The sequence below is a fragment of the Lathyrus oleraceus genome, chromosome 3, assembly GCF_024323335.1.
Source record: "Lathyrus oleraceus cultivar Zhongwan6 chromosome 3, CAAS_Psat_ZW6_1.0, whole genome shotgun sequence".
Classification (NCBI taxonomy): Eukaryota; Viridiplantae; Streptophyta; class Magnoliopsida; order Fabales; family Fabaceae; genus Lathyrus; species Lathyrus oleraceus.
The window spans coordinates 255414043-255430563 of record NC_066581.1 but is presented as its reverse complement, the minus strand read 5'-3'; the positions used below and the strand labels follow the sequence as shown (position 1 = coordinate 255430563).

The window sequence follows — 16521 nt, the reverse complement described above, 5'->3', positions numbered from 1 at the left end:
AGATTAATTGTGATCATATATCAATGATGATGTAGATAGATTGGTTTGTATCTTCCATAAATTTTTAATTCAAAATAGATTCATTTTATGATGACGAAGACTCCAAAATTTTGAAATGTTCAATTTTTCTATATTAATATTAATAATAAATATATAATAGTATTATAACAAATAAATTAATTTTAAAAAATGTTATGATAAAAGCTCAATACATTAAAAAAAATGAGATTGATCAAAATCAAAATAATTATAATTAAATTTTTTTATTAATATATAATTATATTTTTAATGTGTCATTTTTAATTATTATATTTTTTTAACCTACTTTTAAATTAGAATTGAGCCTCCCGTTTAATTGAGCCCGTGATTACACATAAAAAGGATATTAGGTTGTTTAATTTTTTTTATTATATTTTTTATTTTGCATGTATAACCATACCATTGATGAAATAATTAAATAAGACTATGTTGTTTAATTTTTCTATTTCATTAATTTAATATATTGTGATATGTTTTTTTTATTGTTTGTTTCTATTTTTCTCCTTATATAATTTTTGTATGTATTATGCAATGATATTTTTTAGATATAAGCAATATTTTTATTTTTTAATTAATTTATTAATTATTATATGTTTTTTATTGTTTATTTCTATTTTTTAGTTATATAAATTTTGTACGTATTATGCCATCATTATTTTAGGTATAAGTAATATATTTATTTATTTAATTAATTCAATATATTATTATATGTTTTTTTATTTTTTTTTATTTTTCTACTTATATAATATTTGTACCTAATATTCCTGATTTTTTTAGGTATAAGCAATATTTTTTTTGTTTTAATTGTCTTATTTAATTAGAAGTAGTTGATTTATTTTATACAAATTCCTCGAGTCTTATTTTTTATAGTTAACATTAACATTTTCAAACTTATTTGTTCTACAATTTTTGTTAGTGAAATTGCTATAAATTTACAATTTTTAGACATTTATGAATGAATTGAATATTAAATAAAAATCATTCCAACATAATTTATTTTTTCAATTTAATTATTTATCTAGAATAATAATTTAATAAAATTTACCGTCTAGTATATATATCAACATAATTTATTTTTTCAATTTAAACATTTATCTTAAATATTCTTAATAATAATAATAATAATAATAATAATAATAATAATAATAATAATAATAATAATAATAATAATAATAAAATATCATATAGTGAGAGAAATTAATAGTGTAGCAATATGAAAAAGATATCATATTAGCTGTGGTTCTTATTCTTCTGACCCATTCATTTTATTAAAATTAAATAGTGGCTACCTTCTATAAATATGTACGACATGTCTAGTCATTATTACATAATTCAGTTATATCACATGGCAATGGATCGTGTTCTTCGTATGAAGAGTGGTGAAGGAGAAGCAAGCTATGTTAAAAATTCCTTAATTCCGGTATTATCTTCTCTTTTTCTTTTGTTACAGCCTAACCACAACATTAAATTTGATAATTTAGAACACATTTGACATAATAATACTAAGAGTGGTGTAAGAGATTATATTTTGTTTTTTTATATTATTATTATTATAGATTAGTTTATGTAATTGTGAGCACTCTTCTTTATGTAACCAATCGTGATCATTCAATATACTAAGTGCTATAATAATACAAAATAAATTTTGTGCAGAAAAAAGCAATAATGAAAGTGAAAGCCTTACTTGATGAGAACATGAGACTGATGATACCAAAAACAACTTTTAATAGTTGTTGGAAAGTAGTCGATTTGGGTTGTTCTTCCGGACCAAATGCACTTATGGTCGTCTCAAATATCATTAACGTGATTGATAAAATTAGCTTAAGCTTAAACCATGGGTCACCAACAACGTTCCAAATTTACCTCAATGATTTATATGAAAATGATTTCAATACTATCTTGAGATTACTACCTGAGTTCCATCAAAGCATACAAAAAGAAAGAGGACACAATGCTGGAGGATGTTTCATACATGCAACACCAGGGAGCTTCTATGGAAGATTGTTCCCCAATAATTACATCAACATTTTCCATTCTTCTTATTGTGTTCATTGGCTATCACAAGTAAGTAGCATCAACCAATTAGTTTTAAATCAACGATTATAGATCAATTTGAGTGGATGATATAGAAAAACAATTAAAGCAATGAAAACAAACTTATTATTGCAAAAGAAATTTTACTCTAAGAAAGGAAGACATGGATGAAATTAAAAGAAAAAAAAATGAGAAAGTCGTGGTAGATTTTGATGATAAATTGATTGATTCTTGAAGAAAATAATACAACAATTTTTGTGTTGGAAATAATAACCGAGGGAATGTGAGATTTAAAGATGATTTATTCATTGATCCACATTGGAGTTTTATATACACTTGGAAGTTTTTATTTGTTCAGCAAGTAACTGCGTTACTTAACAAACTAACAATAAAATCTACTTCTATCTAACCAAATGAGTTGGTTATACAAATTGATTCTAACTAACTCCTACTAACATGACTTGAATTAAACTCATCCTCTCTTCTTAATTTAAGCTATAAAATGCTATGACTCCGAGTTCCATTCTCAATTTTGTGAATTTTAATCTTTTAACGGCTTTGGTGAAAAATCATCCACTTGTTCTTTGGTTTCTTTGGTTGGACATTACATCACTTCAAGTTTACTCTTTGTGACTTGGTCTCTAAGAAAATAAAACCCAGTCCTTATATGTTTTCTATTTCCACGTGCAATGGAATTTCGGGCTAGATGGATGGCTGATTTGTTGTCTATCATCAACTTGATTGACTTTTCTAACTGGATCCTCAAGTTATTCAATAAGGATTGAAGTCAATTGACTTGACATGCTGCAGCAACACCTACAACATACTCAGCCTCACAACTAGACGACGTAATCAATGATTTCTTCTTTGAGCACCATGACATAGGTGCTCAAAAGAATTTGAAAAGGTAGCTAGTTGTACTTCTTCTGTCAGTCTTTTCATCACACAAGACAACATTAGAGAAGCCAACTAATTCAAGCTCTTTGTGTTCTTTTCCTAGTGGAAAAAGGAGAATGCATTGTAGTGTACCACTTATGTACCTCTGATCCGCTGTCGCACACGGGTCAAAACGAGTTTAAAAGTGTAGTAAAACGGAAGCGACACTCGAATATCGTATCACAAGGACTCTTGAATGTTATAACCAAACGAATGAAAATAAGGGGGTTTTTAAGGTTCAAAAATTAAATCGATGATTAAAGGTAAAAGCAAAATTGATAAATAAGCTAATCTATTGTATGGATTTCCAACTTATCATCGATTCTTATAATTTCAATTCCCTAGCGGATTCAAACCCATTCGATTACAATACCCACTGACAGGCGCAAATTGGTATTATATAATGTATGATCCTAATTTCCGAATTAAGCAAACTGATTTAAGCAAACGCGACTTAATCAAACACGATAACGAAAAAGCTACGCTAACGTGATTATAGTTAATGATCATACAAACAATCAAATTTAATCAACTATATCCTATAAGAAACAATCGAATTAAGCAAACGAAAGTAGTCGAATTAAGCAAACGAGTTTATAGGAAGAATTGAAAAGAAATTGAAATTAAACTGAAATTAATAAAAACCACAAAGTGGAATTCGGATACAACAGATCAACTATTTGGGAATTAGCTCTCCATGAAATCTTCTAAGCAATATTGTCTCATCAAAATTCAGAATTGGATTTCTATAGTAGTGAAAGACCTAATATAATAAAAGGTAAATTCGGACCCTTATAGGATCCGACCCGAAAATTACAAAAATTGGTCCAAACTAACTATTTTAATTAAGTCTGGAACTTCAACGTATTATTCGACCCTCCTTCACTTAGAATCAGCTTTTGACTTCAACTTTAAACTTTTAGCTCTTTCTCTTAGCTTTCTAACGCATATTAGAATGCATCAATCTGACTCCTATAACACAATTTATAATCTGAATAGTGACAAGATACCAAATAACTATTTATGCTGAAAATATAGTACGAAAATAAAATAAAGTCAAAAATAAACTTAAATATTAAAACACACTAAAATAATAAAAAATAATATAAAAAACTATAGATTTGCCTAAGTACAATAGTAGAAGAAGGTGTATCAAAATGCACTGATCAAATTCCCCCACACTTGAACTTTTGCACTCCGAGTAAAATTATAAATTCAAAACTCAAAACAGAAAAAACAAGAACAAACAAAACATGCAATTCCAAAGGTTATCAAGATACAAGATACAAGCAGAATTCTAAGTCTAAACTTCAAGAATATGATGTTAGTGAGCAACTTCTTGTGACATTCAAAGAAGATAGGAAAATAGATTACCAAAGAGTACATCCAAAAGTAGTAAGATCCTCACAAGATAAAATTCACTCAACTCTAAAGTGTTTAGGTTAACTGTTTACACTCAAAGCACAACATGAAAGTTAGTACTACCATAAGCTTGAAAAGACTCTAACATCCACAATTGAAATTCATGCACACAAAGATCAAAAGGACTTTTATTTGGTTGTAACGCGGCCAAGGTAAGGGTGAGATAAATCCTAAAGGGTATTAGGCTAAAATTCAAAGAGACAAAAGAGACTTGAAAGAAACTGCGAGAGTTGAATTTACAAAATATTTCATTCACTTCAACAACTCTATAGTAATTTTTTTCATTCATATTTTTTTCTCTTTTCTCTTTTATTTCATAAGGAGTATGTATTGACATGTATACATCCTTCTATATATTTTTTTCATTCATTTTTTTTTAATTTTCTTTTTCTATTTTTCTTTTCTTTTTCTGCCAACTTCTGAAATATTAGAAACATACTTATTCAACTTCACACAACTCCAAACAAGACTCTTCCAACCCTTTGAATAGGGTGATAACATTGTTTTTCACTTCTCAGCTTGTAATGAGTTTTAAACAAAAAAATGATAATAGACTCAAGGGGGTTTCAAACAAGGGATGAAATTATTTCAGGATTGACTTTTTGGTTAACTGGCTAAAAAAACAAATCTGTCTTTATCATATCAGTGTGCACAAGTAAATAACAACATCAACAAGAGTCAATTCAAGTTCTAGAGACTAACAGACATGAGTGAATCACATAAGAAAGAAAGAGATGGATTTTTGTATGTCATCCATATAAGACTCAAAGCTCACAAGGTTAATTGATCTACCACAAATGATATACAATTCAGAGTTTAGTCCTACCTATCATACTAAAAGTGCACAGGAAATTTTTCACATCACACCACAAGACTTTAGTCAAGAGAACTAAGAAAAATGCTCATAATTGTAACTCAAAAACCAAAGGAAAAAGCATGCAATTTTTTTTAAGAAAGCAAACAAAAAACAAAACAGAGAAAAACTGAAAACAAAACAAATAAATGGTTCCCTCCCCTACACTTAAAACATACATTGTCCTCAACGAAAGAGCATAAATATAAAATAAGAGTGAGAGAAAGGAAAAAACACACCCGAGGAGTCAAGGCGGATAAGTGATTACATAAGCAGCCTTTCCTAAAGAGAGATCTTCTACAGTATCTCCTTCCAAAGTCGGGTTCTTATGGAGTAACTTTGGGTAGTGTTCATTGAACTTGAAATTTTGATTAGTGTCTTCGCCTTTTATTCCAGGATCGAAGAAGAATCTTCGATAAATAAAAGTATTGAATGGGCACGTGAAAGTGATCTCCTTTTTCATAACATCAAGAATCAAAGGATTACGGGGCTGTCTCACTACTTTTATTTCATCTTTAAGTGAGATCCTATGCATATATATGGATGGGCTAATATCACAAGTGTCAGCCATGGTCCATCCAATTCACTTCTTATGTTTTTGCTTAAGTTGAAGCTTTGATGAATAATATGAATCATTGGGAAGTGGATTAGGCTCTACAGAATGTGGTTGTTCAATGGATGATATGTTTGGGGCAGCCGGAATGTCAAGAGCTTCAACTACATAAACAACTTCATTTACACTATCACCCTGCAAGGCAGCATCAATCTCAGCACAAAAAACACAAATGTTAGTGTTAGTACAATCATCACATGAGTAAATATCATCAAAACCAGATAAAGTTGGAAAATCAGCTGAAAACAAATCAGAATAAGCTTCATCAACAACTTCAGAAAGCAACTCTATTTGAAAAACAGAATGCTCTTCCTCGTCAATCTTCTTATTTTTCAGTACTCTTTCTGGGAAAAGGATTGATGATACATACTTTTTTTCAACCTTAACATCAATAGAAGATTCAAGTTTATTTTCAGGTGTTACACTAACAATTTTTTTTTTGCTGGTTCTGTAACTTTTTTGGATCTCAAGGAAATTGCAGTCACATTAGAGCTTTTTAGATTCACTACTGTTTGGACAGGTAGTTGGTTCGATCCTTGAGCTTTTTGCATGACATTCATAGAAGTATCAAGTTGTCCAATTTGTGTTTGCAATGTCTGAATACTATAATTTGTTCGCTGCTGAAACTGGAGACTATTTACAACCATTTGCTTGACAAGTTCCTCTAGTGAAGGTTCAGAACGTGAAGAGGTGGTTACTTGTGGAGGGTTATATGGTGGTGGTGGTGGAATGGGTAACATCAATTGTTTCACTAAAGAGGTAAGTTCATCAATTATGGTTTCTAGAGTCTTGTTGGAAGAAGAAACCTGAATATCATTCACGCTTTTTGCTTGGACCATAAAATTATCCCTTGTTGTGAACTGTTGGGAGTTAAATGACATGTTCCCAATCAATAATTTGGCAGCAACAGGATATTCAATACACAAAGCATTATAATCAACATCATGGGCAACAAGTTCTCTGAGGGTTCTTTGGTCAGCCATGTTAAACTCAATAGAAAAGAAAAAAAAATCAACAAACAATGAGAAAATACAACTAATTCAACAACGCAGCAACAAATAGAAAAATATCGACAATGTCCCTATTAAGTAAAAACAATTGAAATACGAAAAAAATGATTAAAAAAATATAAAAAAATACAAAACACGAAAATTAATCTAATAACGTCAATTACGAATTTTGAGAATTTTTGCAGAATTTTCTGAAACTACCAAAACAGAAAATAAATCATAAAAAATAGAAAAATAGGGAATTTCGATTTTTTAGGGCGGCCTCCACTATTTAGTCTCCAAATAGAGGCTTTCGATCCTTGATTTTTTCCTAATGAATCGACAAAGAATCGGAAAAATCTGAGACGATTTTCTTAAAAACAGATTTTCTTTTATCCTAAACCGCAAAAAGACCAGTACGCAAGAAAGTTAGGGAAAAAAATGCTAAAACACAACGCCTAAAACTATAATAATGATTAGACTATAATAATGGTTAAGATCTACAAGAGTCCCCGACAACGGCGCCAATTTGATTCGCTGTCGCACACGGGTCAAAAACGAGTTTAAAAGTGTAGTAAAACGGAAGCGACACTCAAATATCGTATCACAAGGACTCTTGAATGTTATAACCAAACGAATGAAAATAAGGGGGTTTTTAAGGTTCAAAACTTAAATCGATGATTAAAGGTAAAAGTAAAAATGATAAATAAGCTAATCTATTGTATCGATTTCCGACTTATCATCGATTCTTATAATTTCAATTCCCTAGCGGATTCAATCCCATTCGATTACAATACCCACTGACAAGCGCAAATTGGTATTATATGATGTATGTTCCTAATTTCCGAATTAAGCAAACAGATTTAAGCAGACGCAAACTAAGCAAACACGACTTAATCAAACACGATAACGAAAACGCTACGCTAACGTGATTATAGTTAAGGATCATATAAACAATCAAATTTAATCAACTTTATCTTATAAGAAACAATCGAATTAAGCAAACGAAAGTAGTCGAATTAAGCAAACGAGTTTATAGGAAGAATTGAAAAGAAATTGAAATTAAACTGAAATTAATAAAAACCTCAAAGTGGAATTCGAATACAACAGATCAACTCTTTGGGAATTAGCTCTCCATGAAATCTTCTAAGCAATATTGTCTCATTAAAATTCAGAATTGTATTTCTATATTAGTGAAAGACCTAATATAATAAAAGGTAAATTCGGACCCTTATAGGATCCGACCCGAAAATTATAAAAATTGGTTTAAACTAACTATTTTAATTAAGTCTGGAACTTCAACGTATTATTCGACCCTCCTTCACTTAGAATCAACTTTTGACTTCAAGTTGAAACTTTTAGCTCTTTCTCTTAGCTTTCCAACGCGTATTAGAACGCATCAATCCGACTCCTATAGCCCAAGTTATAATCTGAATAGTGACAAGATACCAAATAACTATTTATGCTGAAAATATAGTACGAAAATAAAATAAAGTCAAAAATAAACTTAAATATTAAAACACACTAAAATAATAAAAATAATATAAAAAACTATATATTTTCCTAAGTACAATAGTAGAAGAAGGTGTATCAAAATGCACTGATCAACCTCATTATGCTCTTTGCAGCAATGAAGTATTGTTTGAGAAGACTGCTCATGAACCTGCTTACCAGTCCAATTGAGTGGCTTATATTTGGCCTGCTTTGGCATAGGCATATCAATGATACTACCAAAATCTTGATTGTGGTGGCATCTACCATGTCTTCCTTCTCTTTATCTAAGTTTACTAGTTTGAGATTGGTGTCAGCGGCTCTGATTGCAGTATTGCACTCCAAGATGTTGAATTTTGTCCATACTTCACTTGAATATTTAGCTTGGTGCAAGATCATTCCTCCTTAGGTAGATAAGAATTCCATGCCAATAAAATAGGAAAGGTTGCCTAGGTCAGTCATATCAAAAACTTGTTTCATCTTTCCTTTGTATTGCTCAATTTCTTTCTCACAACTTCCTGTTACAAGAAAGCATCCATATAAAGGAAAATAAACAAAAGGCTTTTTTCCCCTCTTTTCCTTTAATCTAGACACCAGGTTTAGAGTTACACTTTATGACCCCTTCCTCAATAAAGAATTTGTCAATTCTTCTATTACATGCCCTTAGTGGCTGCTTTAGGCCATATAAGGCTTTGTATAGTCTGCAAAACATATCTTATTTTCCTTTGATAACAAAACTATGAGGTTTCCTATGAATACTTATTCCTCTAAAGGACCATTGAGGAAAACTGACTTGACATCAAGATGAAATATGGGTCATCCTCTATTGCAGGTCAAAGTAATTACCAACCAGATGGTTTCATGACTTGCAACAAGTGATAAAACTTCATCATATTTAATTCCTTATTTTTGTTGGACGCCTTTTAAAATAAGTATCACATTTTGCTTGGCAATCTTTATCTAAATATTCACTTTGAGCTTGAACACCCATCTGACTACAATTTCCTTCTAGCCTGCAGATAAATTGATTAATTCCCTAGTTCTTTTTATTTTCTATGGATGAGAGTTCTTCATCCATAAGATCCTTACAAGAATGTTCCTTGAGTTCTACCTAATAATCAATTGGCTCAGTATCTACAAACATTTCAAGAGGCACCATTTCTCCATCAGTGTCCACATCATCATCAGGGACAAGTTCAATATCAGCTAGCCTCTTGTGAAGTTGTCTCGCTCGTTGTGGTCTAGTATGCACTGGTGCATGTTCTTACAAATTAGTAACCTCATTTTATGTTATATCCTGAGTGCCAATCTTCTCTACTTCACATGTTTTAGAGTGAACAAGAACTAAAATGATTGTAGCATCATTCTCTTTAGCATTCCAATTCCATGTTTCATCTTCCAAGGTCACCACATATTTGCTAATGTTAAGTTATTTTGTATTAGGATTAAACAATCTATAGGCTCATATGTTGTGATATCCTACAAGGATCATTAGCTTATTTTTGTTCTCCAACTTCCTTCTTTTGGCATTAGGAATATCCTTGTAGCACAGGGATCTAAAAAACTTCAAATGATAAACACCAGGTTTCCTTCCTAAACAATCTTCCTCAAGAACTTTGTTCATCAATATCTCTATGGGAAATCATTTAAGGATATATGCACCCATAAATACACCCCCCCCCCAAAACTAATGTGGCAGGTTCTTTTGCTTCAGCATGCTTCTGGCCATATTGAGAATTCTTATGTTCTTTCTTTCTGTCAAGCCATTGTGTTGAGGAGTGTATGGTCGTGTGAATTCATGTATGATGCCTTGGCTTATGCAAAATAAATCAAAGTCCTTTGATGTGTATTCTCATTCACCATATATTCTCAAGATCTTCACCAGTTTACCACTTTGTTTCTCTACCATTACTTTGAACTCTTTAAAGAACTACAAGGATTCACTTTTGGATTTGATTAGGAAAATCCATAAAACCCTTGAGAATTCATCCATAAAGGTGATGAAATACTTGTTTCTACCATAACAAGGTACTTCTAATGGTTCAAAATGTCTAAGTGAACTGCACCTAATCCTTCTTTGACTCTCATATGTATACTAGACTTGAAAGCTAGTCTAGGTTATTTTCCCACCAAGCATATTGTGCATGAACTTTAAGGTATTTGTACTTTAGGTACTCCGATCACCAGCCTTCTTGAACTCGGTGTACTTCGGTTTTTGTAGCTCAAGTGGCCATACCTCTCGTATCATATCTCAGTTTCATGTTCATGTAATGTTGTAGGAACAAACCTCAGTTCTAAATTTTGGATTCATAACTTAAAAGTTATATTTCTTGATTGGCAAGATTTTAGAATTAGTCTCTTTTTTATGATAAAAAAGATTTAGAAAATTATTCTCCATGAAAACTAGCAAGCCTTTTTGCACTAGTTACCCTACACTTAGTAAATTGTATTGTATATATGGCACAAGCAAGAATTCTTGATTAATGATGCATGTACATCCTTCCTTTGTATAGCTGCATGTATCATTCCTTCTACTATGGATTTGTTGTCATCCAATTTGATATTGGTCTTATTACTTGCATCAAAATTAATGAACCAATCATTCTTCCCAATCATATGATTGGTGCAACCAATGTTAAGATACCAAAATTGGGAGTTTGAAACTTCAACATCCGTTGCATCCAAGCATAACTAGATATGAGTTTAAGCCATAATTTTCTTGAGTTATCTTGGCCTATTTTTCACAATTCTTGGACTTTTTCCACTACCTAGCCAATAGTCATCTGCATAGTATCTCATCTTCTCACAATTGTAGCATTGTACCTTTCTTTTGTCAAACCTCTTCTTCATGATTTGGTTCTTGACAAGCCCTCCACTATTTATGTTTGATGTTTTAGGTTTGTCACCACCCTTTTGTCTTTCTTTGAATTGGTTATTTCCTTTGTTCTTCTTCCATCTTTTTTCCCTTGCTTCTAACTTCTTGAATATTTCTAGGAGTGCTGGTTCATCTTGTTTTTTAGTTTCTCTTTCAGCTTCCTTCATTTCATGAGTTTCAAGAATACTTTTCAAATATTAAATCTTCATGTTACCCGAGTCCTTAGTTTCTTAATGGTCATCACTATGTGATCAAAGAAAGAAGTCATTTCACTGAGAGATTCACCACATTGCTTTATCTGATTTGTTAAGGTCGGCAATCTTGAGATATACTCATCTATATTTTGATCATTTTTCATTTGAAACAATTTAATTTTCCTTCTCATTGATGTAGCTTGACTTTCTTGACTTTGACATCACAACCAAGGTATCTTTCAAGTTTGTCCTATGCTGCTCTAGAACTAGTCTTACCATAATTTTTCTGAAATACCTTTGAATCAACACTTTGATGAATGACAAATAAAGCATTGTAATGTCTTTTCTTATCTTCATTTTGTGGCTTTCTTTGTGTTGCACTTTCATCTTCAATTAAAGCTTCAACGACTGTTTCCACCCTATCACAAACATCTTGTTCACCAAAAACCACCATTGTTTGAGTCACTCATTTGTTCCAATTCTCGCTATCAAGATCAGACAAGTTTGCTTCAAAGTTTCCATGACCCACCATGATTGATATCTCTTACAATCATTTGAGTTCTCTATGATCAACAAAGCTCTAAATACCAATTTGTTATTGATAGTTGTTGAGAGAAAGAGAAGAAGAGAGTGATTGGGAAAGTATATGTGAGAGTTAAAGATGATTATTATTCATTGATCAACATAGAAGTTATACATACCCTTGATAGTTGTTACTTGTTATGCAAATAACTGTTTCACTTAACAAAGTAACAATAAAAATCTACTTCTATCTAACCAAATGAGTTAGTTATATAAACTGATTCTATCTAACTCCTACAAACATGGCTTGAATTAAGCTCATCATTTTACACTCTAAGTAACCAGTTATAAATAACTAACTAATTACTACATATTTATCTCTCAATTCAATACAACGTTTTTGTCGTTGTAAAAAAATAAGAATACACTATATATTCAAGTTTCGTAATATGTCATATTAAAGAAGTTTTTTTACTTTATATTTCTAAAATAATTTAGACTCAACATTATATATTATCAGTCTCCTAATACTCTATTAGGAGTCGTGACATTTAAGTCAATTTTCATTTAACTTTTCTCATTTCATTCTTTCATGGCATTAGGCACCAAAATATTCGACAAAGAAAGCAGAACCACTCATCAAGAAAAATATTTATATAACAAGAATGAGCCATCCATCAGTGTATGATGTATATGTTGAGCAATTTGGAAGAGACTTCAACAATTTTCTAAAGTCACGCTCAGAAGAACTAACAAATGATGGTGTGATGGTCCTCACTTTAATTGGGAGAGAGAAAAATGGTGAAATTACTTCTTATGAGATACTAGGCATGGTACTCAATGAAATGGTTCAAGAGGTAATGATAAATCGATATATGTTTGATAATCAATCAATTTGAAAGTTTAAATAGTTAAAATCAGTACATTCACTTTAGTTATATTAGTTTCATTTTATAATATTTTTATATATTTTTCTCTTAAATGTTTAATATCTATTAATATGAAAAATATACAAAAATATGACATTTGTATTTTTCAAAATACTCTTCACTTTTACATAAAAATATACATATTTATGAGTTGGTCATTACAAACCTTCTCACTTTTAAAATACTCTCCATTTTTTGTTTTATTTTTTAAATCTTTTATACATAAATTATACATCCGATATTATATATAGTTATGTTAATTTTACTTCTATCATATCACCATTTTGTTTAATTTTATTTATGTTTAAAAGAGACTAACGTTTAAAAAATATACAGTAAATGTGAATTTGAACTTGTGTCCGACCATATCAAATATTTATGTATTCTTTTACTTACATATTAATAAATATTTTAAAATTGAGAATATCATATTTATATTCGTTTTTATCCTATCAAATGTCAATCCAGATGTTATCGATATATTTAAGTAACTTGTGTATTTTTATTAATATAGTATTTTTTTTATTTCAGGGTATTTATAATGAAATAAAAATTAAGTTTTGTTTTAAGTTGTTATTTATACTATTCCTTTGTAATTGTTTGTAGGGTTTAGTTGAAGAAGAAAAATTGGACTTGTTTAATTTGCCTTTATATCATCCTACTATAGAAGAAGTAAACCAAATGATCGAAATCGAAGGATCTTTTATCATTCAAACATTGAAGACTTTTAAAATTGGTTGGGATGCAAACCTACAAGAAGATACCGTTGATTATATTGATAGCAAAATGAGAGGAGAGTTCATAGCCAAGTACCATAGAGCTTGCTTTGAGTCTCTTTTAATACATGAGTTTGGTGAAACTATCATGGATGAATTGTTCTCAAGGTTTGCAAAGCTTATTGCACAATTCATTGAATTAAAGTCACCCGATTTTTTTAATATTGTGTTGTTCATGACCAAGTGTCCGTAGAGATGGTGAAATGAATGTTGTGACATTCATATGAGGAATAAAGATATTTCTAAGGCAGCAGAGAATAAAGAATGAAGGTGCTTTGTTTAGTAAGTGTTAGTTGAACTCGGAAGTAAAAGATTTCTCATGTTGGAGAATCACATATTTAACAAGATTCCAATGTGAAATATCTTGGCGTATTGTGAATTTTTTAGTGAAAAACTCTTAATATAAAAAGGAAATATCACGAGACTTTTTTCGTCAATTTATACCCACTAATATTTCAATTATATATATATATATATATATATATATATATATATATATATATATATATATATATATATATATATATATATATATATATATATATATATATATATATATATATATATATATATATATATATATATATATATATATATATATATATATATATATATAACATTCGCACGATATATTTGTTTTCTATCTTACAATTGAACTCTTCAAAACAAAAATAATTAGTACATGATATGCATAATCTATTATACAACGCATAAATGTTATACACGATATATGCACCATTTTTTTTGGTTTAACGCAATTAGACTCTTGTTGAAAGATCATTAATATTAATTTATATTTTATATATATTATAATATTTACTTTTAAAATTTAATTGATATGCATATTATTAATATATAAAAAATTACACTTTCGTTTGTAATTTTTTTCAAAACTAATATAATAAAGTGACATGATGGAGTAATTTAACATAAGCATAATTGTTTTGTTCTTTTGTATAAGACAAATTATTTAACACAAATTATATATTATGTCCCCCACATTCTAAATTTTTTGACTCCATCCCTGTTTCCTATTTATAAGAGAAAGATGTGGGCTTCAAAATTTAAAAGAAATAGTTGATAGTGGACGCTTGGATTTACAATATATATTTTGTATGTTTGAGAGTAGTGTCGATATTCAACGAAGGAATTCAAACTTGGAATAAACATCCTCCTTGTTTATATTCTAAAATTATTGTGATGACTTGTCTATGACTAATCACAAATTAAGGACAGAATACTAACAAATCACCTTTCACTACAAAAAAATTGGTATGTTGTAGCGGTTATCTCTGGAAATTTACGACGGTTTGAACCGCCACAATACTCAGGATGTGATAGTATATCAACAACTGCAAAACTGTGTCACCACCATGCTCTGTGACAGTGAAAAATTGTCACTCCAACGGCCTTGAATATTTACGAGACTTCTAGAACTGCCTTAATAATAAAATTGTGACGGTTTTAACTCATTAAATTTATTTGATTACTATTAAAATTTCATATGTGAATCCGCAGGAAATTCTCCAACTAATATATTTATATAATTAAAATAAATAAATTTATTAAATGCAAAAAAAAAAACTACAAAGAATTGTCTTGCCACCTTTACCTAATAAACTAAAGCATTTCAATCTATTCACATTAAACTACATAAAAAGAGTTCATAAGCATAATCAAACCACTTGATCTTAATCAACTAGACATAACAAAAACACATTATTCATGTGATTACACATTTTTTTCAAGAGCAAGAATTCAAATGAACATACGAACATACGAAAACACAATAATCTTATCTTTTAAAAATCTAAACATCTTTACACATAATTATCATTCTAGAGGATAACTCAAAAGCTTCATGAAAATCCAAATTATAAGCATGCCACCTCCTCGGCCACAACAACTTAGAACCTTATGCCTACAATCTTCTCAATAGGGTTTCACTAAATAAGAGGTTGCCTCATCAAAGTTAGAATTGATGATCTATGCCTCACCAATACTATTCACTCAATCTCACTAAAATAATGTAATAAATATAAAATAAATACTACGCAAATCACTCATGACAATGTATCTTTCAAATACTTATAGTAGGCACATCAACAAATTGACATTAACTTCAAGGACATGTATTGTACCTAGAATGACTTTGCTTGTGGCACTTTATGAGGATGCTGGGAATGCACCATGACTATATGGTAAACTGGGAGTCAGTACAAACATCATCATCATCTTTATCATTGTTACCTGCAACATTAGAATATTTAAATATAAGACACATAAAAGGAAGAGAATAAAAGGCAATATCTTTCAAACATTTTCCCAGGTTACTGCATCACTCGTTTTCCCAGGTTTATTTTGAAGACATTTGTTTTCCGATTTATCATCAGATAAGCAAACAAGGACTTGTTCAGAGGGTTCATGCAGTTGAATAAGAGTTCTCAGTCATATTCACAATGCTTACAGTAAGACACATACACCTGCTAGAAACAGAGGCAAAATTAATATTGATGTTGTGTTAAAGTGGATAATAATTTATAGCAAAATAATGCTTTGAGACTTCAAAATCATTGTAAAAAATATAACGTACAAAAATTTAACATAGTGCCAAAGTCTACAGGATGATGAAATATTAGTGCCATATCATATTTTGAATACAACCACTCTTATACACCAACTGAATATGATAATAAGTTAATTTTATATTCAATAATAGAAGATAAACCAATGTAGAAAATGATGCTTGTATGCATATGGTTTTATACAGTTCCTCTCATATACCTCAATGTCCATTTCACATTATTCCAATTTTCATTTATTGGGTTTGATAGGAATATAATTATAA

The 16521-nt window shown here is 30.0% G+C and overlaps 1 protein-coding gene across 1 annotated transcript; it reads left to right on the top strand.

Annotated features, from left to right (window-relative positions):
* Window positions 1-1330: 1330 nt before the first annotated feature.
* On the top strand, window positions 1331-14069 carry LOC127129131 (7-methylxanthosine synthase 1). Its single transcript, XM_051058425.1, has 4 exons — window positions 1331-1459; window positions 1693-2103; window positions 12571-12825; window positions 13504-14069. The coding sequence occupies exons 1-4, from the start codon at window positions 1340-1342 to the stop codon at window positions 13864-13866; spliced, it is 1149 nt and encodes a 382-aa protein (XP_050914382.1). The 5' UTR covers window positions 1331-1339; the 3' UTR covers window positions 13867-14069.
* Window positions 14070-16521: the final 2452 nt, after the last annotated feature.